Consider the following 23722-nt stretch of genomic DNA (forward strand, 5'->3'; position numbering starts at 1 on the left):
TCTATCCAAGGCCGCTTGTATTATTTAGTTCCAATGAGCGACTCCAATCACTTTAAATCGTAAAGGGTTAGCGTTGTGCAAAGCGAGCCGATCACTATCGGTTCAACGACCATCGGTTCCAACGTAGTTGAAGGCCTACATAAGTCGACCGCGATTCGCACACCAGCGGAGCAAGGGTCAACCGATCGAACGTTTATGCCCTGAAAGGGGCAAAACATGTGAGTAAAACTGACGCGATTAGCGGCTAATCAAACGGACGCCCACCTAGATGACCTCCGTCGGCGGGATTCCGATGTTGATTCTATGAACGCGAGTCAGCTAGACTGTGGTAGATAAGGATTTTTTTTTCGCTTCTTGGGAGACTTGCTGACGACGGTTAAAGGTTGCGAATGGCTTCGACAACAAAGTAATTTATTTATTTATAAATAAAAATAAAACCTTATCTGGAACGGGAAAGAGGAACGATTTGCGAAGTGTGCCTACGAGTTTAGTTATAATAAAAACGAGAAAAATGTACACCATGCCGCGGTAATCTATTCTATGTTGAACTAGGCATTAGTGAATTGATGGCAAAAATCTGGAAAGAAATCTAATGGAGTTTTTACTAGCTTTTCCTTTACATGTGACGTTATGAAATTCGAATATTAGAAGGGAATAAAAAATAAAAAGATTTACACACACTCACACAACGGTGGTGACAGTCAAAATACGCTTATGGCGAAATTTCACCACATCGTCCACATGCTCTCGATTTCATCTCACATGCGCCAGTCAAATTGGGTCAAAGTTCGCAGTCAAACACGCATGCCAGACAATCAACCAATGGTGATGGCAAAATGAGGTTAAACCGAATGAATGCAAAAGTGCATCCGTAGCATGCAAGTAAGAATGAAGTGCTAGCAGCGGGCAGAAAATCGTTCCCTTTTCTTCTCGCTGCGGAAGCACTCGTACTTTTGCTTTTGCCTGGCTTTGGCAGTAATAAAAAAAAAATATTCTGGCCAGACGCTTGCGGCGCATGGCCGATGCACTTCGCCGCCAAATATGGGTCAGTATTTTCGATGAATTATGCAAACCAGAAGTGTTGAGCAAACGAAGGGAAAAAGAAGCACCAATCTCGTGGATGCTCCCGTGTCGAGCAGAACGTCTGCAATGAATTGTACATTTGAATTATAGGTTTTTTTTTTTAATCATTTACTTGCATAAATTTCGGCACACCCGACGCCATTGATGGCTATGATTGATTAACGGTTTTGGATGGCACACTTTTAAGCAAATATGAAGATTCGAAAAGTTAAAAGTAGAAAAAATGGCTTACACCGTTGTCCTGTCTTCATTTTTTTTTCTTATATTTAGAAAAAGGTCAAACATTAAAAATTTAACCTATTCTTTTGAACATATTTTATTATAAAGTCGACGTAAAAGTTTCTGCAATAAAAACAAAAAGGAAACATGACCACCTAAATATATAGATGTTTATAGCACTCCACTAACTTGGACAATTGTAGAATAAAGGAACCATCGGGAGGAGTAAACGGAAACTCTATTCTCAAGCAGGAAAAAAAAGCTATAATTTTCACTACAAAAAGAATTATATTGACTAGAAAGGTAAAAAGCGCATTTAAATCTTATCCAATATTTCCAATTAGTATATTCTAATTTACTTTATTGCACACAACAGACAGATAGGGGAACACGCGCCCAATATTTAATACTTGTTGTAATTTCACTTACGCAAAATTGGGTAAAGAAATACATAGGTGGTTCATTTCAGAAACGGATGCATGCAGGATATATTTGTAAGTAAAATGCAACGGCAGCGCGCTCGTGTTTGGCGGCGAGTTTGCCAACGGCTTAAGGCAAATATGTAAGGGGCACACCGTGGTGCGGGTGTTTCCAGCAACCAAAAGGGACAAAACACATCCAACATCGCACATCGATGCAGAAGCAGTCGTGGCTGCTCACCACGGATTTTTTCGTGTATAAAAGACGCATCCTCTGGGGCAGAGACCAACAGTTGTCTCCCAACGTGATTGTTTGGCACATGTCATTTACAATTCTGCAGCCCTTGGCAGGCATTCTCCCGAAAACGGCTCCCCAGTGAAAGTGAAATGGTAATGTGAGCCGTCCTTCTGCAAACGCAAAAGTAAGTGGAACAACTATTTTTAATTCTGATCGTGGTATGAAATATTTTGCTAATTAATACGATATTTTCCTTAAAAAGTAAGCATGTACGCATAAAGTTAAATAATCAACACAAGTGAAAGTTTCACACCGTTTGAAATTTTTTGTAAAAAGAAAGTCTTCGAACGCAGAATTGGCTCCTTGGAGACACTGATATCTTATCTTAACGGTACCGAAATCTTGCATGCGCGCCCAAAAACAACAAATGTTGCAAGTCACTGCTCGATCCAAAATCAGATCATGAAACGGAAGCATGGCTGATAAGGTCCATGTCAGTTGCCGTGTCAGAAATCATTTTTTATCTCCCACGTGCGTGAAAAACGGGGCACGCGCGTTGACATTCCGCTTAAAAACAGATCGCATTACTAAGCGTAATTCGGTGTTTTCGCCAGTAAACACGAATTCCTTTGTTGCATTTTGAAAATTTCATTACAATTCTTACTTCCTACCTTAATGCCACGTCTACATAATCCTACCACCAACTGATACTGTTAGGATATTTACACAGCTTTTACCACCTGATACCGGACACACCTATGAAAGAGATCGGTTTAGTGATGGAAAAAATGCTCAGAATTAATTAGTTAGAACCCGGATGGAGAACTTTTAAATGTCAACAACGTTAATCCAGCTTAGTAACATCCCGAGATAAAAGAAAGCCTTGATGGATAAATGCCCAACTGTTTCGAAGACGCTTTAGTCGGAGGAAAATGAGTTAAGAACTCAATACTCTGCTTTTCTGTTAGCGAATACACGCTTCCGAGAATCTTGTGCCGGTGAGATAAGGAAGCTTCGGTGGTGGCTATTGCTACATATGGCATCTATTACCCAAAGCCTCCTATGTTTCTGAGTATGTTCGATCGGAATAGTTTATGTGGTGGGAAACAACAGATTTGCTATCGTTTCCGGCTAAAACAGGTTCGGTTGTCTAGCCGAAGAAAAAAAACAACATTTCAATGAGAAACGAGACAAAACTAACAGGTTTGTCGCGTGTAAACACAAACCACCTGCGCGTTTCCGCAGATCAAGTTGGGATGGACTAATAAACACCTCTCTGTGCCTATGTTCAGCGCCAACTTTGGTTTTGTAAGTCCATAAGTCACCGATTGCTTGAGAATCTCTGGAGCGTAGTGAGCCGGGATGTTTCTTGTTCACAGAAGGAACCGTGTTCTAACGGTGACCTTAGGCCAGCAAGCACGTGCCGGTGCCAGTTCTTTAGGTCGAAACGATGTAGGTCACGCTTGCACGCGTAGAGTTCTACGACATTGCCGTATCATTTCCCACATTTAGAGGATTGTGCTGGTGGAGGTGTGTCTAAGGGCCGCACGAGCAGCATGGAGTCTGGTAGTTCAATTGAACGCGAGGTGAAGACAGGGAGCATAGCGCGGGAAACAGAACCAAAGGTGATAAGGAGCAAACCGACACTGATCAAATGATTTGAAGACGCGCTTTTCATCGGAATTCATCTTGCGCTAATGTTCCGAGCAGATGAGCTGTGAAGCAAGGGTTGATGTTCGCCCGCGAGTGCCGAATGGGGGGGGGGGGGGGGGGGGGCGGTTGGGGCATGTTTTCATTCATTCTTGCCGGCCTGCGCAGTGCCTCCGCGCGTATCATCGGCCCAGTACGCATCGTGTGGCGCGAGCGAACGGACGTGTGTGTGGCCGTGGCGGTTTTGGAGCGTGTCGTGCGAAGTCGCGTAGTGAAACCGGTGACGCGTGTAGCCAACAACCGTTACGCACTGTCCGAGTGAGGTTCGCGCGAGTGATGTGACGTATTGCTTTATCGTTTGTTCGCGGACGTCAGTGAAATCATCCTTCTTTTCTTATGTGATTACATTGCCCGCTCTTATTCTTTGCTCCCTCGCCTTGTTCGTCTGTTCTCCTATCTCATTCTTTGATAACGAATAGAAATCAGGAAAGCGAGACCGATAGCCGTGCCCATAAGAAACCGAAACTGAACCGCTCTACACCACATGTGTGTTTATTTATGTTTATTTTATCGTAGATTGTTTACTACTTGCGTACACCCGCTGCCCGGGAGGGGTGGCCTTGGAGGAGGTGAACGGTGAGAGGCTGCGACGCCGTGTTGGTGCTAATATAATCATCGAACCCGCCGACTGACCGGTGCAGTGTCTTATCAGAGTTCGCGGATGGAAGACCACGCGCAACCACCACTTTAATCCCGATCGTTGATCAAAAGCACCTTTTATCGCGTGTGCCTTTGAGTGTGTGTATGTGTGTGCGTGTACGGTTTTGCGAGAAAAAAAAAATTAGCGAAAATCTGCGTACGTGTAAACGGAATTGGTCCGACGAAGGGTGGAAAAATAAGTTCCATTTCTAATTACACATCAGCAGAGCAGCGAACGGCAAAAAAAATTTAAAGGACGTAATTTAAAGGACGACAAAAATACACCACACGCCTGTTCCGATAAGGACGGAATTTGCAACCGGCTACAAAATGGCACGCATTGTGGTACTGTTTCTCTTTCTCGTGGTGCACTGTGTCGTGTCGTGCACGAGTAGTAGTAACAAGGAGGGAAGTCCTCTGATTGCGGCCTCAAGGAAACTGAACGAATCATCCTGCCACCCAAAGGAGCAGCTGCGACCACCAAGGATTTGCATCGGAGACGGTTGCCTGCTGGGCACGTTTATGGACGGGCTGAAGGCGGGTCCGTTCGAGGCTTTCTTCGGCATTCCGTTTGCCAGGCCCCCGGTTGGTGAGCTGCGCTTTGCGGTAAGTTACTCTAAGCACCATAGGAATCGACAGTTGTAGGCTCAAATAAACTGCAAAAGTGGAATATGAATGTTTGCGTAACCTTTCAGATTGTATACATTTTTAGTTTATACATTGAAAATTAGGTTTTATAAACTTATTTACAAATTATAAAAATTATTCATCCCCTTTTATTAAATGATTTCTATAACGAGTAGCACAAGCTTAAGATGGAGCTCTCGGATAGCTCGAGAATTTACGTTATATTATTTTTTAACAAAAACTACCGTTTACATAATTTGAATTGTCTGCTTATTTAATTTGCACAAAAGCATGCCATAACATAAAAGTCTAACCACTCCAAAATGATACTTAAAATAAATCCACCGTCAAACGTTGCCATCAAATATGTTATGAAATAATTTATTTTCTATTCCTCTCCATTCACCTAGCTTTCTTAACATTTCTTTTTAATTGACAAAATAATTAATAAAATAAAGCACAAATTTGTGATTTATTGCCATGCGGATTCATCAGCATGAAAAAGACAAACTTATGCTATATAGATCGAAAAGTGCTGACGAGATAATAGGCTATATTTTTCATTTCATTAAGCTAATACACATTCGTTTAGTGGCTGAGACAAAAACTGCCAACTGACTTAAATTTCCACGGTCAAAGTACCGGTTTATTTTTCTGTTCTGTCGTTGACTTTAACGATCTGAGGTATCATATGATGAATGCTTATTATTTCCTTCGGAGCAGCTCATTAAATATCGATTAAATTGTGAAACTGCGGTTTTCCGGTACCTTGTGCTTCTCCTCTCATAACGATCGAGACTCCATTCAATGCAAATTGCTACTTGCTTCGCGTACGTCTAATCTGCCCAACGCCCTAATGTAATTTAAGTGAAGTATACACACGCTTTCAAAGGTGGTTGGTAGCCATCTTATCAATTAATCGCAACATTATTCACAATAGAACACTAGTATGCCTTGTCTTGGGAAGCGTGCTCCAGAATCAGGTCCTAAATTAATATCAACTCCTTCACATTCGATAGCACACTAAGCGTGTTTTACTCTTGATCGTATTTCACTGTCATAGAACCCGGTGCCCAACGACCCATGGACCGAGGAAACCTACAATGCAACCAGCGAGAAGTCAATGTGCCTCCAAAGGAACGATCTGCTAGCGGATCCCACCGTCCAAGGCAGTGAAGATTGCCTCTATCTAAACGTCTACCGACCGAAGGTGAGTCACTGATGCGTCCGGTTCCAATAGAACCTAGCTCCCCCGCCTGGGCCTGCCTGGGTGGGAAACATTCCATCCACGAATCCGAGGCTCGTGGCCACGCGCCAAACGACTAGCACCGCGACGCCGCGCTAGGAGAAGGGATCGCGTGGCAAATGTGTAGTGGCGCCATACGCCAGTAATTAACACCAACAGGACAACCGCCGGTAGTTAGGTGCTTGCGATCGCTGTAAAAAATCGAGCCCTCGCCGACTCATGGCGATTTGATCGATAATGAAACCGTACCTAATGTTACCTTTTTCCTCTGTCTCGGCTCGCTGCCGGCATCGTTTTGCAAAACACAAGCCATGCTGAGCTAGCAACTAACGAATCGATGAGGTTAAGCGGGAAGGTATGGCTGGCGGCATGTTCCGGCTCCGGTTGCACTTGGAGCGCGTGTTGCGTATTAGCAAACGGGCACATTCACCCCTTTTCCCGCAACGAAGACGACCTTCTCGGGGGGAATGAGGGAGACGGTGGAAGGAGAACGTCAGCATTAGGTGTTTGTGTGTGTATGTGTTTTACCTCGTCTCAAACCCTCGTCGGGGCGAGTAGTTTTTTTTTGTTCCGATTGTTGTTTTGACGAACAGACGTCTCGTTAGACGCAGTGGATTAACAGGACTGCCAGTCTGACGTAGAACGCTCGTATAATGGACGATGATCTATGCGCGAGATTTTCATTCCATCCTCCCAACGCAGCAATCAGTAACACGTGGCACCACGTGGCTTTCTCGCGCAACCCATAAACCACCCAGAATGGCGGACAGGTTCGCGCAGATTAAGTCCACGTTAATGCTACATTACATGCAATTTATCACCACCTGTTTACTATTCCATCGTTAATAAATGACACCCACCGACTCCGCCAGCCACACGCCAATGCACGCCGATCGATAAGTATGATTTCAGGAGAAACCCGTTTGGTAGTTAAAAACAATGGTTGCTAGCAAAAAAAAAGCGAACGTTTATAGTCCTAGAACGAGACGAGCCTTTAGCGGGGATCAGGATTGGCTTATTGGGCGTACAAAAACGTTCGCGCAAGTTTTGCCAAATATTCTCAAGCGGAACATTATTTTCCAGTTTCCAGCAAACTACTCAGAAGTCTACTTAATTTGTTACACAATTTGCAATCTAAGAAAACAAACGGTTTTAATAAAATAATTGATTTTGGTGGCTGGCAATCCGCAAATGATTGAACTCAGTGTCACCATTTCAACAACAAAAAATCACCTTATTTCCTGAATACAATCCGTACAAACTCGATAGAAATTGTGCGTTAATTATTTTGGAAAACCATAAATACTATTTCACACTGACAGAAAGTGTATTTGATATCAAGCAGGAAACCTTCAATTCCACAAAATAAATAAGAGATGCTAAAACACCTTAGTAGTCTACCAAAAGTCTACTTACGATTTCGTTGATCCTTGATGAGTTTGCACCGGCAATAGACGACGAACTTTGTTTGTGCAATCTCAAAGTGAACTTGGATGCGCATCAACTGACACAAAAAAAATGAGAGAACAACGTTTAGAGTTCAGAGTTTTAGTTCAGCAGTTAATAGCATGAAGCTGTTCACATTGGCATATGCTTACCATTTCAATCTCCATCCTCCCACAGGGCTGCGATAACTCTACCCGGAAGCTTCCGGTCATGGTGTACATCCACGGCGGAGGGTTCTTCGCCGGCACGGCTAGCCCTTGGGTCGTGGGCCCCGAGTACATCATGGATACCGGTCGTGTCATCCTCGTAACCATCCAGTATCGTCTCGGGGTGCTCGGATTCCTCTCGACCGGCGATGCGGCCGCTCCGGGAAACTTTGGCCTAAAGGATCAAACGCTCGCGCTGCAATGGGTACAGCGGAACATAGGCCACTTCGGTGGAGATCCACGTTTGGTGACGATCGTTGGGCAAAGTGCGGGAGCAACGTCGGTTCACATGCACATGATCAGTCCGCTCAGTCGGGGCTTGTTCCAGCGAGCCATCATGATGAGTGGAAACGCGCTCGTACCTTGGAACATTCCGACCGAGAATCCGCTCACGCTGGCCAGGGCTACGGCGCGTGTGGTCGGTGTAGAAGGCAGCGAGAAACTTTCCACCCGTAAACTAATCGAAGCACTGCAGACCGTACCGGGCGAGAAGCTTGTAGCGAATACGAAGCTACTGAAGGTATGGGAATCCTGGAAGTATCCTTAACCCATGAGCGAGTTGTAACACTGTTGTCCTTTCGGTAGAGTTGGTCCATCGATCCCCTCACGCTCTTCCGGCCGGTGGTGGAGTCAAGGAACTCACCCGTTGCTTTTCTCGTGGAAAAACCGACTGTGAGCTGGCAAACCGGTAAATATCAGCAGGTACCGTGGTTGGCCGGGTTCGTGCCCAACGAGGGTGCCGTACGAGCACTGGCGATCTTCAAGAACGAGCAGCTCTTGAGCGAGCTCAAGAGCAACTTCACCACCATCCTTCCAATCCTGCTGGAACGGCCACCCTCCAATACACTGTTCGAGCGCGTTCGGTCGCGGTTCTTCAAGGATTCAACCCCGGCCGAGCCCATTCGTTCGGAGGATTTACAATCATTCATCGATGTAAGTAGATGCAGCGTTACGCCACACGTTGGAGCGGATGTTTACCAACAAGAAATGCCCTCCTTTTCCAGCTCTACAGTGAAGCGGCGTTCACCTATCCAATACAGTTGGGAGTGAAGCAATACGCGGCCATCGCCGACACCGTCCAGGCACCGGTCGGGGTGTACAAATTCTCCTTCAAAGGCCGCTACTCCTACTCCGCCATCTATGCCGCCGGGGACACCGGCGACTACGGTGTGGTTCACTGTGACGACCTTAACTTTCTCTTCCGATCGCCAGCGATCTTCCCGGACTATCCTGCCGGATCGCCCGAGCTGCGGATGGTAGACACATTCGTTAACTTTTTCATCGACTTCGCCATCAATGGGTACGGAAATACTCCTCGACTACATCTTTTCGGAGTTTCCAACTAAATACCAATCCCCGGTTCACTTTAATCTTCTCTTTTTCAGTCGCTCAACACCGCTCGCCCCGTACCGCGAATGTAAGAACGAAAACCGAATCTACCAATCGATGGACTGTGACGTACAGGAGTTCACGCGCGACGGGGATAACGTTAAGGTGAAGGTGTTCAACGGACGCAACGAGGATATGTTTGCCTTCTGGAAGGATTTCTACTGATAAATCCACTTCCCACTTGTTTGGTGATACCGATTAGTTTTTACGGAACGAACGTGTAACGTCATTGTGATACTTAAAAACGTCAACACTGCTGATTCTGTCAAAAAGTAAACAAGATCGAAGGGACAGCGCAAAAAAAACCAATGGACAGCAAAAAACGAAGCAATCAGTGCAAATGTAAAATATAATGCCTTCCCTTCTAAATTTAAATATTTTTCTATCGTATATTTTCCCTAGGTTGCACCAACTTTACCACATCTATTAGTTTGTAGTATTATCGTACCTTCTGTTTATGGGGAGTCTATGGGGATACGCACCGCCGGAAAGATTTGCAATCGTTAGGTTTAAGGAAAACTGTTGGAAATAAAGGTAAATAAGGGCCAATACCCGAGAAGTAAACCGTGACTACGAGTCATTAACACCTGGAATGTTGCGGACAGGGATTTAAACCCAACGATCGCGCTAATTCAGAAAGTGCTAAATTTTACTACAGTCGTAGGTCAGTTCGGACATCGGTGTTTAAATCGTTTATTGACCCAGTTTCTAATGAGAGAGGTTGTAAATATAGAATCAGATCCAATTCAAGTTTAGGTCAACCTCCAAACTGGTGTTGCTCGCATCGTTCGCGATGTTGTCGGTAAACCTGTTCCCGACACATGGCGCCCCAAAATTTGCACTCCACAAATCAATGCCAAACCAGTTTGAATTTTAACCAGATTAATGGGCAACCACACCGGACAATCCAGGAGGCTGGAACCGACGCAATCGAGAGCTTGAAAAGACAAGCACGTGGATGATTCCTTCAAGGGGTGTGGCCGGGATTGGGTTCTTGGACACGGGCTATGTCTTGGTTCCGGACGAATAATGTCCGCAAATGTGTCACGCCCAGTTTAGCGCATTGAAGAGAAAGTTTGCGCCCGACCAAACCCGAGATCTGGCTGCGCGATCGGTATAAAAGGCTGCCGGATTCTGCAATCGGACAGTTGTGCGTAACTCGTCATGTCACTCGGTGTGCTCGTTGTTCCGGTGTTTTTAGTGCTGTCGTCGTCTGCCACGGTCTCGACCGGCCGACCCGCTGCTCAGAATGTGCCCCGTGTCTGCATCGAAGAAGGGTGTCTGCGTGGGACGTGGATGAGAAGTGTGCAAGGTGAAAGATTCCAGGCGTTCATTGGGATACCTTACGCGAAGCCACCGATCGGAGAGCTACGCTTTGCCGATCCCGTGCCGAACAGTCGCTGGGAGGAAGATGAGCTAGACACTACCGGGCGGTTTCCGCGTGCACCATGTCTCCAACACAATCTCTTCCTTCCCGGACGGGGAGTTGAGGGTAAGGAGGACTGTCTCTATCTGAACGTCTATCGATCGGAGAAGTCGAGGAAAGATATCGACAGCAATGTGAATACAACCTCCACGGCGTTGCCAACCATTGTGTACATTCACGGTGGTGGCTACATGGCCGGTTACACGTCGCCATTGGTCAGCGGAGCGGAAAAACTGATGGACCACTCGGTCATTCTTGTGACCGTCGCGTACCGGCTCGGGGCGTTCGGGTTTCTGTCGACGGGTGATGAAGCTGCCAGTGGAAACTTTGGTCTGAAGGATCAACGATTAGCCCTACGATGGGTCTCCCGAAACATCCAAGCGTTCGGAGGTGATCCTCAGTTAGTTACGATTATGGGTCAGAGTGCGGGCGGTGCGTCGGTTCAGCTGCAGATGATGCATCTCGGCAACGAAGGACTCTTCCAGCGAGCTATTAGCCTCAGTGGAAGTGCTCTTTCGGTGTGGAGTACACCACGACCCGATCCGGAACGCCTTGCTCGTCATCAGGCCGCCCTGGTGGGAGTTGAGGGTGCGGATACTATGTCCACCAGCGAGTTGGTGCAAGCGCTCCGGGCAGTGGATGCTGATCTTTTTGTCAGAAACTTTGCTGGCTTTACGGTAGGTACCATTTCCATCCAATAGAAGCGATTCGTGTTAGTACCTTTCTCCTTACAGAATGGTTCCCGCTACCCCATGATCGTCTATGGACCCACTGTGGAGAAAGCAACCGTTAAAGATGCCTTTCTAACCGAAACACCTCTGAAGTTGTGGTCTCAAGGTGCCATTCTACACACCCCATGGTTGACCGGAACCCTACCAAACGATGGCTTTGTCTTCAGCGCTCCCATACTGAGAGAATCGGACTGTTCGAAGGATACGTTGAGCCAACAGCAGACACTCCTATTGAACGTACTCCGTGGGGCGCATAACTCAAACGCCTTTCCACTGCTAAAGGAACGATTCTTCACCAATGCAACATCGGTTGGCGAATGTTTTACGAAAGAAAACATCCACATTATAACGAAGGTAATACGTCTTACGATGAATCTACCGTTGATGATCGATTGATACCTTATCCTCATGCGTCCTGCAACAGATATTCAACGAAGCCTTCTTCGTGTACCCGATGACACTAAGTGTCCAGCAACATTTGCACCATAAAACGAAAGCAAACACCTCCGGCGCGCCGGTCTATCTGTACCAGTTCAACTATCAAGGCCAAAATTCATATTCATCCATCTTCGTGAACGAAGAAGATGAAAGCGTCACGCGGGACTTTGGCATTGTGCATTGCGATGAGCTGCTTTACATATTCCGCGCACCGGTACTGTTTCCGGACTTTCAGCGTGGCTCGCCGGACGCCAAGGTGTCGCACCGGTTCACCAAGTTTCTGGTCGACTTTGCCCGAACGGGGTAGGTAGAGATTAACTCTAGTGGTTTTTATGAAGCGCAGTAAGTTTTTAAATTTTGTTACCATTGCAGAACTGTCGACGAACGAATGGAGGACTCAAAAACAGACACATTGAATGATGCCATATTTCCACCGGCATTAGAATTGTACAACAAGGAAAGTCAACAGGACCCGCTGGGAATGAGGCGTAGTACAATTTACGATAGGGAAATGTTCGACTTCTGGACGCGTTTCTATGGTTCTTAGAGAATGTCCAGCTTTAGCGAAGATTAAAACGTACCACGTGTTTTGTTTTTAATAAATTTTATTCTTCTCTCAATGGGAGAACATTTTTTCACCATCGTGTACTAATTTTTCTTTTCGTTAATTTTGATTGATTGCTTTGATTGATAACTTCTCTCTTCCGGTTAAGTCTTCTAGTGCTTTACACAACCTAAAATACGGTCTTCCATGACGAATAATCCCACTTTCCCACCGCACTTCTGCTACCAGCAAGTCTTAGTCCTAGTCAGTCACTACGTCATTCTATGTCGTCTTCACTGAATGCCCCCGTGTCCACCCATTCCGCCCAACGCCACTGTCTTTCCTCATATGAAACTCTTCCTAACGATAACCCGTAACACGCGATCGACGATAGGGACGCCTTGCAGCCTCTAGCGCTCCAATGCAGTTCTTCTATGCCTAGCTTTGCCTTTGGTTAAAATACACTTGTGATTCCGGAGAATTTTCTAAACTTATTTTCTGAGCATTCGATTGCTTTCTTCCAACTGGAAAACATCATGTGCCTCCGGTTTGGATTCAAGCCAACCGCTATTCTAATAGAAAGCAAAACTCACTCGCATTCTTTAAAAGACAGCACTACGAATCAAAGAAGAAGAAATAAAAATCTAACTTAACTTACTACACACAACTACCACATATTGCTTGTCAGCCCTCTGTATATATCTATGTATGTACGGTAAAATGCAGAGCTGCGTTCCACGCCACGCTCGTTTCTCGTCGACCGTTGGTTAGAATTCCCTCCAGTGTCGTGCACTAGATTGGAGATAACGATCGGCGCTGGCTTTCGGTGAGATCCGGATGCCATAGATCTATTATAAGCACCAGTCGGGTCGTGGTTCCATTGTGCCACACCTCGTGCTCAAAACTGTCATCAAAAATTAACCATTTTCCGTTCTCCCAAGATCTGGAAAAATACGAGGAAAAAAAACAGTAAGAGAACATTCGCAATCTCTAGGTTAAATGCATCACGTACCGTGTTTTTTCGGCCACCCGTATGTGGGTACCGTCCGGAACGTTCAACCCCAGGTGCGCCCGTATCCTGCAGTTGGTCGGACCGCAGTGTGGCCACACATGCGTCCCAGGTAGCATCACACTAAATTTCACCTGGCCCCGCTTACAGGAACGTGCCGCCGGAAGGTGTTGCTCGATCAGCCGACAGGTAAGGGGCGCTCGGGCACAATTCCTCTCCAGCCGCGACCCTCGGGAGAAAAGCTCGAACTGCTTCCAGTCGCCGCGATCGCGCAAATTCTCTGACTCATTCACAAACACCCCGTCGGCGTTCAGTAGCTTTAGTCCCTCGTCGCGAATCAGCGTCCACTGGCTCCGGACGCGCTCCAGATCGGTCGCGTACGTCGTTTGCTCCACCGTCCAGAAGGGTCGCGATCGCAACCCAACCACGTTGTACAGCGAACGTTGGTAGAGCGAAAGGAATAACTTTTTCTCCACGCCCCTCCGGTAGATGTCGAGCGCTTCCGCGTTCCGTCCAAGCCGTTGCAGGGCATCGCCGAGCTGAAAGTAGAACCGTCCATCCTGCGTTCCTTCGTGGCCCGTATCGATACCCTCTCGCAAGTACTGGGCTCCAAGCTCCATGTTGTTATCGTGCGTTTTCAGCACAAACCCGTAATGGACCAGCGCGAATCCATCGTCGATCCAACGGAGCAATGTTTCGTGCAGGATGGCTTTAGCTTCCGGCAATCTGTGATGACCGAAGTAAAATATTAACCACCGATCCACCAGCATCATCTGCTCCTTTGGTGTAATTAACCAACCTGTTCATGTAGAGATACGTCACGGCGAGCTGATTGCGATAGTGCGGTTCGTCGTCGAATCGTCGAATCAGTATCTCGTGAATCTCGATTGCCTTCGCGTGCTGACCCTGGAACCGCAACCGATCGATGCATCGATCGGCAACCGCCTTCAGCGTCCCATCGTCGACCACCAGGTCCTGGACGATCACCTTACGATACGCAGCGATCGCATCTGTCAGGATGCTATTGCTACGCCGTTGCTCGGCCAATGCATCCAACGCTCGAGCCCGTCCGACTAGCGCCGCAATGGAGTTTGATTTTCGTGCGATGATCCGCTCGAACGCCTCGAGTGCCGGTTGGGCTTGGTTCTGACTTCCGACGATTGCGATTTTTTGGGGTGGTATGATTGTTTTTGTGTGTAGGTTTCGAACAGGTCAACATCAAACATCGTCCGTGTGGGTTATGTTGTTTACCGCATAATTCCGGGAGCATCCCCCGGGATGTGGCGGGGTTAATGGAGCCAAACATTACACACAGGAACACAACAAACAAAAGTTGTTAGTGCAGTAGCAGGTTTAAATGCGCGAAGTTTGAGTAGCAAAACAAAATCAAAAATAAAAATAAAGATCATTTGGAGAAAGGGAAAACAGTGAATACATTAGTTGTTAAGGTAGATAAAAATCAGTAGGTTCGCATAATGGGAATGATGTTGCTCAATTCTTTTATTCCACGCAAAGCCAGGTTCACATTACAGGAAGCAGGCTTTGATTTCATTTTGTGTGGGTGTCCAAAAGGAAATCGACCGCTTGAAAAAAAGGTGGTGAAATCAAAGAATTGTAGCACCATTCCAGGATGCTGTATTTGGGTGAAACACACAGTAATGAAATCACAGATCAGTACACACACACATCAGACACACTCTTACGGTTAACATCCTCCAAACCGCAAGGGGAAAACAAAAAAAAACTCTGGTAAATTAAACAGTCAACAGCCAGTCTGTGCTTCGTCCTTGTCTTAACGATTTGAATTTGTAATTCGAATCTTCGGTAAGCTCGTCGAATTGCAGCTTTCCGTGTCGTAATAGAGCATGTGTTCAGTGGGATTTTTTTGTCATTGTGTTGATGATGTTGACATATTTTTGGTTTTTTTTATCCTTTTTGATCCTCTAATCACAATGGAAAACCGATTTCATATTGCTTCTTTCCTCTTCTTTCCTCTCTTCCTATTACAAGTTGTTCTAAATCTAAGGGATGTCTTACACATGGTTGTGCTCAGGCAGAACTAGTTAAATTAGGGGATATGATGAAGGGCTGGGTTGGGTGGTTTATTTGCTTGTGTGCTATTTGTTTTTATTCGAACCCGAACTCCTAGCAAAGATGAAAACAAAAACGAAGTTAAATTATTTCTTCGATGCGTCCGTACTCGTTCTGATCATTTTGTTTCGAACAGAATAATCCGAGCATAAGATGTTAGACAACGATGTGTGATGAACAAGCACACGGAACACCCTACTCACCTCGTCGAGCTGTTGCTGGGCGCGCCTTAATTCTTCCTGATAGGACCGATCAGCTTCCTCAGCCCTCGTTGGGATTTCTGTTGGGAGCGTTAACGGAAAGGGACGCCGAACAACCGATACGGCGATGGATGTTCAAAGAAAGAAAGACACAAGAGGTTATTAGTTGAGTTTCTAGCGCAAACGCTACAGAGTCAGCACACGCATCGGGCAGCACGTGGGAGTACGCTGTCTGCACTTTGGAAAAGTTGCAGTGCGTTGGCAAATTTGGAATTTCGAGTGAACAACTTGCAGTTTTAGTAAGATTTTCTGGCCTTACGAGACACTACAGAATCACAGAAAACTTTGCCTCTGAACGACATTCTTCTTCCGAGCTTGCTTTGAAAGGTTATTTGTATCGTCGGATGGAAGGATGACGGATAATTTAGAATTCTTGTGCAATATGGAAGCTGGCATGATAGTTTGCGGTGCGAAAAACGAAAAACAAATGTGTGCCTACAAAACTAGAACGCAGCACAGCGGTGATGAAATGAGCTAACCACACGAGAGTGAACGAGCGAGCAGGCGAGCGAGCGAGCGAGCGATGGAGCGGATCAAACACGGTGCGATCGATGGTTCTGTTCCTCTAATAGGCATAAATACTTGTCCACCCTGCAGCGGCCGCCTCATCTTCGTCGTCATCGGGGCTTGTCGCTTCCGTCGTGTTGGCGGTGCTGCTGCTACTACTGGCAGCAGGTAATTTGCCATACTTTTGCTCCAACCGTCGCATAAGATCCGAGTCATCGACATCGGAGGCTTCTTCGTCTTCACCGCCCGGCGGAATGTTGTCGTCAGTGAGCGGTTCCTCCTCCTCGTCGGAGCCGTACTGATTGAGCAGCACCGATTCAATATCATCCAACTCTTCGTCATCCTCGTACACCATATCCTCCTCCTCCTCTCCCTCATACTGGCCGTAATCCTCGCCGTACTCGTCCGGCTCCATCTCTTCCTCGCTGGCGTCGGGTATGAAGAGATTTTCCTTGCTACCATTATCGACTGGTACGGACCAGTTCGCCATACGCTCCGACAGCGGTTCTGGCTCCAGCTCGAACTCAGGTTCTCTTTCCGGCAGCAGAAACTCTACATGTTTCTCGCGAGCCGGCGTGCTTTCGTTCCGGCCTAACGCCGGGCGTTGAAATGATCCGGACTCGGTCGTTGACCGCGCGCTGGTGGCTTCCGTGGGTACAAGCTTATCGAATTCATGATCGAGATCAATCGGTGGTGATGGGATTTCCGAAAGCAATGCCGTGAGCACGGACTTCGCTTCACCCTTCGCACTTACGTTTGCTCCCGCCGTCTCCATAGTAGCCGGATCTCCTCCCTCCTCGGTCGGTATTACGATTGGATCCTTGTGCAAACCATAGATGAGCTTATTCACCGCACCTTTCGGTGGCTTTTTGCTAGTCAAAGGAGATTCCTTCGGCCCTTTCTTCGTCAGATGTGGTTCGGTCGGGGGATGCGCCTCTGGCTGTACATCATACTGTTGCTGCTCCACAACCAGCTCGGCCAACTCTGGTGGGGGGCGATACATCGAGTTGAAGTCTTCGAATGTGATCGGAACGAAAGCACCGATCTCTTGCTCTTGTTTTATCAGATGTTTCTCCTCTTCATCCTCTTCCGCTTCCACTTCTTCCAGCTCTTCATCAAGCTCTTCCATTTCGTAATCGTACTCATCACCAGAGTAGCGTTCCGGATCGCCCTGTTCGTCATATCTGATCACTGAAAAAGTGAACATTTACAGTAGCAAAGCTATGAGACACAACTCCTCCCGTTTGCTTCACTCACCATTGCCTTCGATTACATCGGCATTATCGTTCGAGAGCTGCTCCACCGGACCCGCGTAAATAAAGTCATTCGCAACGGATTTATTGCTTGCGGATGAAGAGGTTTGTGTTGTGGCTTCTTCCTCTCTTTTCTGGGAGGACGGTGAGGCACTGCTCCCCGAACCGTTGTTCGTCCCGACTTTTGAGTTATCATTGGGCGATTTTTCTTCGATGATGAAAATATTGCAAATTACTTAGTTTTCACTCTTTGTTCTATTTTTGTTACGCCATACACAACAGCTTATGAAACAACCAGAAAATTATAACAACACCAACTTACATGCACAATAACGCGCAGTATCAAGTGACAAGGATTTCCTATTTTGTTAGAAAGTCAGTTTTTTTTCACGTTAAATACATTTATGTATGAATTCAAAGAAGCCGTAGTTGGATGGTGACAAGGTTTCAAGGCAATATCGAGCTCGAAAGTGCAAATTATTAGCATTGAGAAAATAGAATGTGAGAAAACATTGAACCAAGCCATACAAAAAAGATCATTATTCAACTAAAAAGATTATCTATAAGAGCTAAAGATAATAAGTGAAACAAAAATAAACGTCGCAAGGCATCTGTTAGAAAACGCCATGCATAAATCAAAAAGTGAGTGTTTGCTTTAAATCGTAGCTACCGAAAGGTGTCAACAAAATAAAATGAAAGCTAAAACAAATAAAAAGAAAACAAGTAAAACACGGCCAAACTATGCCAAGTTAAGCTTTTATCAAAAACCAATAAGAAAAAAAAAATGGAATATTCGTATTAGACATAAAATATCAACAACCAGCACAGAACTACAGCACATTCAACGGGAAGTAAAAAACAGTAACACAAAAACTGTACAACGTACACTTAGGTAAAACAAGACAACTCACTCGTAGGAGCACGTGGACTAGTTAAGAGAAGATGCGCAGCACCGAGCAGTGCAACACCGACAAAGATTTTTACCGTAACTGAAAGTGTAGCCCAACAGGAGTTGTACTTAGTACGATTTACTTTTAATTTTACACGGTAGGAACAGAATTTTTCTAAATGATTTCAACGCTATCAACTACTATACGAACGGGGGAGTTAATCATATGCTAATAATCATCTAATTAAAATAGATCTCGAAATTACACTGGACTCCATTCTAGAGTTGAAGCAATAAGTTGCACTTTCTTATCGAACCAAATGCGGGGAATGTTTCTTCATGATGATGGTGGTTGGGAAGCGGAATGTGGGACTGATCTAGGTAGGCGATGATAGTGAAATACTGTAGAGTGTGATGATGAATTACTCAAGAGCATAAATTTTGTGATTCTGTAGTATTGATTCGTAGGCACAGCGCCTAGTAATTTAATAACAACTCTCCCTTTTAAAACAGCCCCCCTTTCGTTTTCTTCAAATCCGCACCGTTCATCACTTACGTGAAGTTTCCTCTTCCGGTTCGACGGCAGATTTGCGTTCTTCTTCGGCCGCTGTACGACGCTGCTGTTCACTACGCAACTTTGCCAGATATTCCTCCTCACCACCATCGTTGTCGACGAACTCATCAAAACCACCTTCATTTCCATCGTCGTCAGCGTCATCATCATCATCATCATCGTCGTCAGCAGCGTTTGGTTGCTCTGATCCACGCTTTACCTCTTCAATTTCATCCTCGTCGCCGTCATCATCTTCATCCTTAAAATAACGCAATAGAAATATTAGTTACAATTTAAAATCAACGAACTGCCACAACACCAATGTCAAACTGCCACACACAAATTATTTGCCAAACATACAAAGTTAAGTTTGCAAAATATTGCAAACCTTCATGCATTACCTTTCGAAGCTGTGACCCTTTTACAGTATCTTCCTTGATCTCGGGTTCATCGAGTGTTTCCTCCACCAGCGGGACGTCTAGCGATTGGGCAAGTTTGTTATAGTTTCGCACCAACTCGTCCATCTGATTTTTCAGCGTTTCCCCCGTGACAGGCATCACGGACGGCGGTTCAGCGGTTGCTTCTCGCTTTTGATCCGATTGCAAGCCATTCGTTTCAGACTTGTCAATATCAAGCAATTTTTCTATATGATCGGCAGCGGCATCATCTTTCAAATTTTTCATTCGTGCGTTTTTATTAAAGCTTGAATGCAAAGCGTTAGGGGGCTTCTGTAACCAATTAATTGGTGGCGAAAGCAAAAGCATAAGAAAAATAAAACAAATTGAAATAAAATCAAATCACAGAAGTGCTTTATCATGCAGAAAAAAATAATAAATTTTGCGGTAATTTCAATTCTACTCATACATAAAACGAAACTAAGGATACACTACCTCTTCATCGAATGGTGTATCATCCTGATCATCATCTGCTTGAGCAATTTCTTCGATTTCCCTGGCAATGTTTTCTGCATCGTCATCGTTATCGTCGTCGTCATCGTCGTTGTCGTTTCCATCGTTGACAATTTCCGCAGGCACCGGTTTCACCAAGCTTGGTTCTGGAAAATACAGAAGAGATTTAGTGCAAGAAAAAAGTTGCATTATTTTTAAGATTAAATGAAGTGGTCACATGTTTGGGGTTAAGTGAAAATGCAATCGCAAGTGTTGTACGCTAATGGACTTAAGAAACCCTAAATACTAACCATCATTATCTTCCTGATCTTCTACTACTTCCAAATTTTCGTCACCATCATCATCATCATCATTATCATCATCAACATCATCATCAACATCAATATTAGTTTCCTTTGCAGCAGTCTCATTATTTTCCTCATCATCATCATCATCATCATCATCATCATTATTATCGTCAGCACTTTCGTCATTATTTTCCGGGGCAGTATTTACCACTACTGTAGGATTTGGAAAAGGAAAATTTGATTGGATAGCTTAAAACGCTCAGAATTATTCAAAAATTAAATTCAAAAGCAAAGCACGAAAATTTATGTTCTCAAAACGATCAAAACAAAAATAGCATCCGCTAATGAAATGGAATAACTCTGTTCGCACAAAAGATGAAATCATTTTGCAACCTTTCTTGGCAGTATTATCCTTATCAGTAGCTTTTTGTTAGTCCTTTCGGTAAGCATGATCATTTTTCGAGGATTAATTATGGCTAAAAAAATCAAGCCATTGTAAAGCAAAGCTTGAACTCTGTTCGATTGTCACAAACATCGAATTAAAGCAGCAAAGTGAAACATAAACATTCTTTACCATCGTCATTTTCATTATCCTGTTCATCCTTGTCATTGCCAATTATGTTGTTTTCATTGTCATCATCGTCATCATCATCATCATCATCCTTTTGATCATTGTTGTTAGTTTCCTCACTCTGTTTCAGATCAAAATGTTCATCATCATCGTCATTTGCGTCGTCATCGTCGTCGTCATTGTTATTAGCAACATTAGATTGGTCGTTGGCACCTAAAACGTGCCAGGAACTGAGACATAATTACGAACGACCGAAAGAAAGCCACTGGAGATAGTTTATAACTTACCGTTATCATCGTCATCGTCATCATCACCATCACCATCATCGTCCTGCTCATCGTCGTCATCGTCTTGAGCCTGCGCAAAGGCCTCCTGGCGGGCAGCTGCCTCTTGTTGGGCGAAAATCTCTTCCACCTCATCATCTTCTAGCTTCTGTGCCGGGCCCTCATCGTCGTCATCTTCGTCCTGCCCCTGTGCGCCATCGTCGTCGTCATCATGATCCTCTACTTCCGCGTACGGAGCTCCATCATCATGATCGTCATCTTCGCCACCATGCTCATCGTCATCGTCGTGATCGTCTACGGCATGCTCCGCGCCACCATTATCATGATCGTCGTGATCATCCAGCGAATTGATGGCCGCCAGTATTTCCTCGTGATGATGGTCGTCCTGCCGGGTCTCGTCGACCCAGCCGTTAAAGAACTCCGAGTATCGGGATTCGGACAGCGGTGTATCCTCGTTTGAAACGCCTTGATTCTCCATGATGATCAGTCCAATCAATGCACCCAAGCCGGCCAGCAAAATAAAGAAGACGACCTTCGCACACCAGTGCCCACCGGTTCCATGGTCACTGTGGATGTGCATCTGCACGTCGCTTGGATCCTTGGCGGCCTGGGCAGCACCGGCCGATTGTTGCTTCGGGGCATGAACTGTCGTTTCCTTTACCATATCTTCGTCATCTGGCAGAGAAAGGGTTAAAAGTGTTTGTTAGTTTACTTTTGTTATACAGTTAATGGTTTTTCGAATACAACGCGATAGGGGGTCGTGCCAAAAACCCTCCACATGGCATGTGACGTGGCACACGTCACAACGACGACCACGCGGCAGTCTCACTTTCATCGCCAAACTCGCAAGGGGGTAGACATGAAGAAAGAACGGAGTGCAAGGGCACACACATTCTTCCTTCCCCGTTTACGACTTTTGCTAAATGATATTTTTATATCGTTGGCGCGGCGCAGCTACCGGCAACAAAAACGCCGGCACATGATGGCCTGACGAGGCGCAAAATAAACGCGCGCTCGCGGAAAACGGGACATGGCAGTAAAATGTGCGTATCGCGCCGAGAAAAATAACATCAAATGTAAAAACAGCGTTTCCCTTTCGAAGAAGAATGGTGCTATCGAACCTTTGCACCGAAGATGTCGCGCATTTTGCATCCTTCACAGCTGCGTCAGCTCGGGACGACCGTTTGACCCGGCGGATGTTGTTTACGGGAATGGTTTCTTACGGTTCTTTTGCGTAGGATACACGGAGAAAACATTCCCATCGAATGATGTTGTTGCATTTCAGTAACGCAGTAGACTCCAAATTGCGTTCAAAATCAAAATGTACCATTTACGCAATTCTGATACTTTTAAAAAACTTCGAAAAATGCAATCAATGCGTAGTAACCTAAGGATTCCCTAGAATGGATAGCTGATTTAGTGGTTTAAAAATCATTAAATTTACGTGTAATTTAAAAAATCCTCCATTTCATGCCGTGCATTTATCAATGTTTAAAGGAAGTGGTTATCCTGCAACTTTCATCAAATCAAGTAGGTTTAAAATATTGTGAAACACGTTGTATCAGTTCAAATGGAAACCAGCAACAACGATGGATCAGGGAACGCACACCGGACCGGACAGGACCGAGCACTAATACACCAGAAAATCCGGAGCTATTTAAAGATTTTCAGACAAGCTAATAATGTTCTAAATTAAAAGCGACCTCAAGGGAGGCCAAATGAAAACCGCTGTCACAGCTGCCTCCGGTCAAGCGAAGATGTACCACCAGCAGTAGAACTTCATTTCCTATCAGTAGAATGATTTAAATGAACGAAAAGGAAAACGGCCCAAACACCGTCTCCGACTAAACGCAACGTATACCCCCGTGGCCGTTCTCAGTCAGTTTCCGGTCTTATTTAGCATATCACTCGCGAACCGTGGACAAGTGGACCTACCTTTTTTCCTTTTCTTATCCTTCCGCTTCTTCGGTTGCGTATCACCGGACATTTTCGGTTCCCTTCGTTCTTCTCAGTGCGCTCTGGCACCGGGTTCTGGGCGATGGAAGATTCTTATCACTGCTCACGTTGGCGTTGCGTCTGATAGCAACCCGGAACGTCCTAGTTGATGCTGGGGTTGTAACACAAAAAAATTAAATAAGCGAAAAATAGCTTCCACTGTAGCACTGCAGCCGTAACACTTTCTACACTTCCGCCGTGTTGTGTTGAGCAGTGCCAACTACGATAATAACAGAGCGGGTAAAACGGAGGAATATATCTTTGGAAGGCGAAACGCGACTATGTTCTAAATAAAGATCGCTGCCCCTTTCCCATCGATGCTTCTTCGGGTCGGTGGGGGGTTTTCACCCTCACTTTTGCTACCAACCTGCGGACCTGTGGCCGACACCGAGGGTCCTCTCGGAAAATATCACTCCGCGCTCTGTTACTGTTTGATTGCTACTGAGACGATCGTAGGAAGATTTTAAAACAGCTCACGATCGTCTGACGATCGCGGACGAAGGCGAGACTAGAGAATCAGAATGCGCACGGGCAGATAATGTATTTGTAGAAGTGTCGCTTTCTTTTCAACACTGGGGATTGTCATATGCCATCGAATTTAAATATTTTTTGTGTCGATGGCGCAACTGTTTTCAAATGCGATCGCAAGTTTTCTGTGTGCTAGAAACAGCTGGAAGACATGACTGAGAGTTGTGTACAAATAGCAAACCAAAACTAAAAGCAAACGTAAGAACCGACACAAAAACACTTTACT

General features: G+C 45.5%; 3 protein-coding genes across 4 annotated transcripts; 2 read left to right on the top strand and 1 right to left on the bottom strand.

The window, feature by feature from the left end:
- Window positions 1–4638: 4638 nt before the first annotated feature.
- Window positions 4639–9534, top strand: LOC131263650 (juvenile hormone esterase-like). Its single transcript, XM_058265881.1, has 6 exons — window positions 4639–4914; window positions 5999–6145; window positions 7805–8353; window positions 8419–8766; window positions 8838–9133; window positions 9219–9534. The coding sequence occupies exons 1-6, from the start codon at window positions 4639–4641 to the stop codon at window positions 9385–9387; spliced, it is 1785 nt and encodes a 594-aa protein (XP_058121864.1). The 3' UTR covers window positions 9388–9534.
- An 852-nt stretch (window positions 9535–10386) lies between these two features.
- LOC131263651 (juvenile hormone esterase-like) lies at window positions 10387–12124 on the top strand. Its single transcript, XM_058265883.1, has 3 exons — window positions 10387–11325; window positions 11383–11733; window positions 11804–12124. The coding sequence occupies exons 1-3, from the start codon at window positions 10387–10389 to the stop codon at window positions 12122–12124; spliced, it is 1611 nt and encodes a 536-aa protein (XP_058121866.1).
- A 313-nt stretch (window positions 12125–12437) lies between these two features.
- Window positions 12438–23513, bottom strand: LOC131267668 (aspartyl/asparaginyl beta-hydroxylase). Of its 2 annotated transcripts, none has more exons than XM_058270597.1 (10): window positions 23344–23513; window positions 22909–23080; window positions 20977–21648; window positions 19814–19977; window positions 19325–19651; window positions 18927–19182; window positions 15665–15741; window positions 14170–14516; window positions 13374–14096; window positions 12438–13304 (listed from the first exon to the last, which is right to left on the bottom strand). In XM_058270597.1, exons 2-10 carry the CDS (start codon window positions 22958–22960, stop codon window positions 13154–13156), a joined length of 2769 nt encoding a protein of 922 aa, XP_058126580.1. In that variant the 5' UTR covers window positions 22961–23080; window positions 23344–23513; the 3' UTR covers window positions 12438–13153. The 2 variants fall into 2 exon arrangements, with proteins under 2 accessions (XP_058126580.1, XP_058126579.1); XM_058270596.1 differs by having other exon boundaries at window positions 23336–23513.
- Between the last annotated feature and the right edge of the window lie 209 nt (window positions 23514–23722).

Source organism: Anopheles coustani, chromosome 2 (genome assembly GCF_943734705.1).
Source record: "Anopheles coustani chromosome 2, idAnoCousDA_361_x.2, whole genome shotgun sequence".
In the NCBI taxonomy this organism is placed as follows: Eukaryota; Metazoa; Arthropoda; class Insecta; order Diptera; family Culicidae; genus Anopheles; species Anopheles coustani.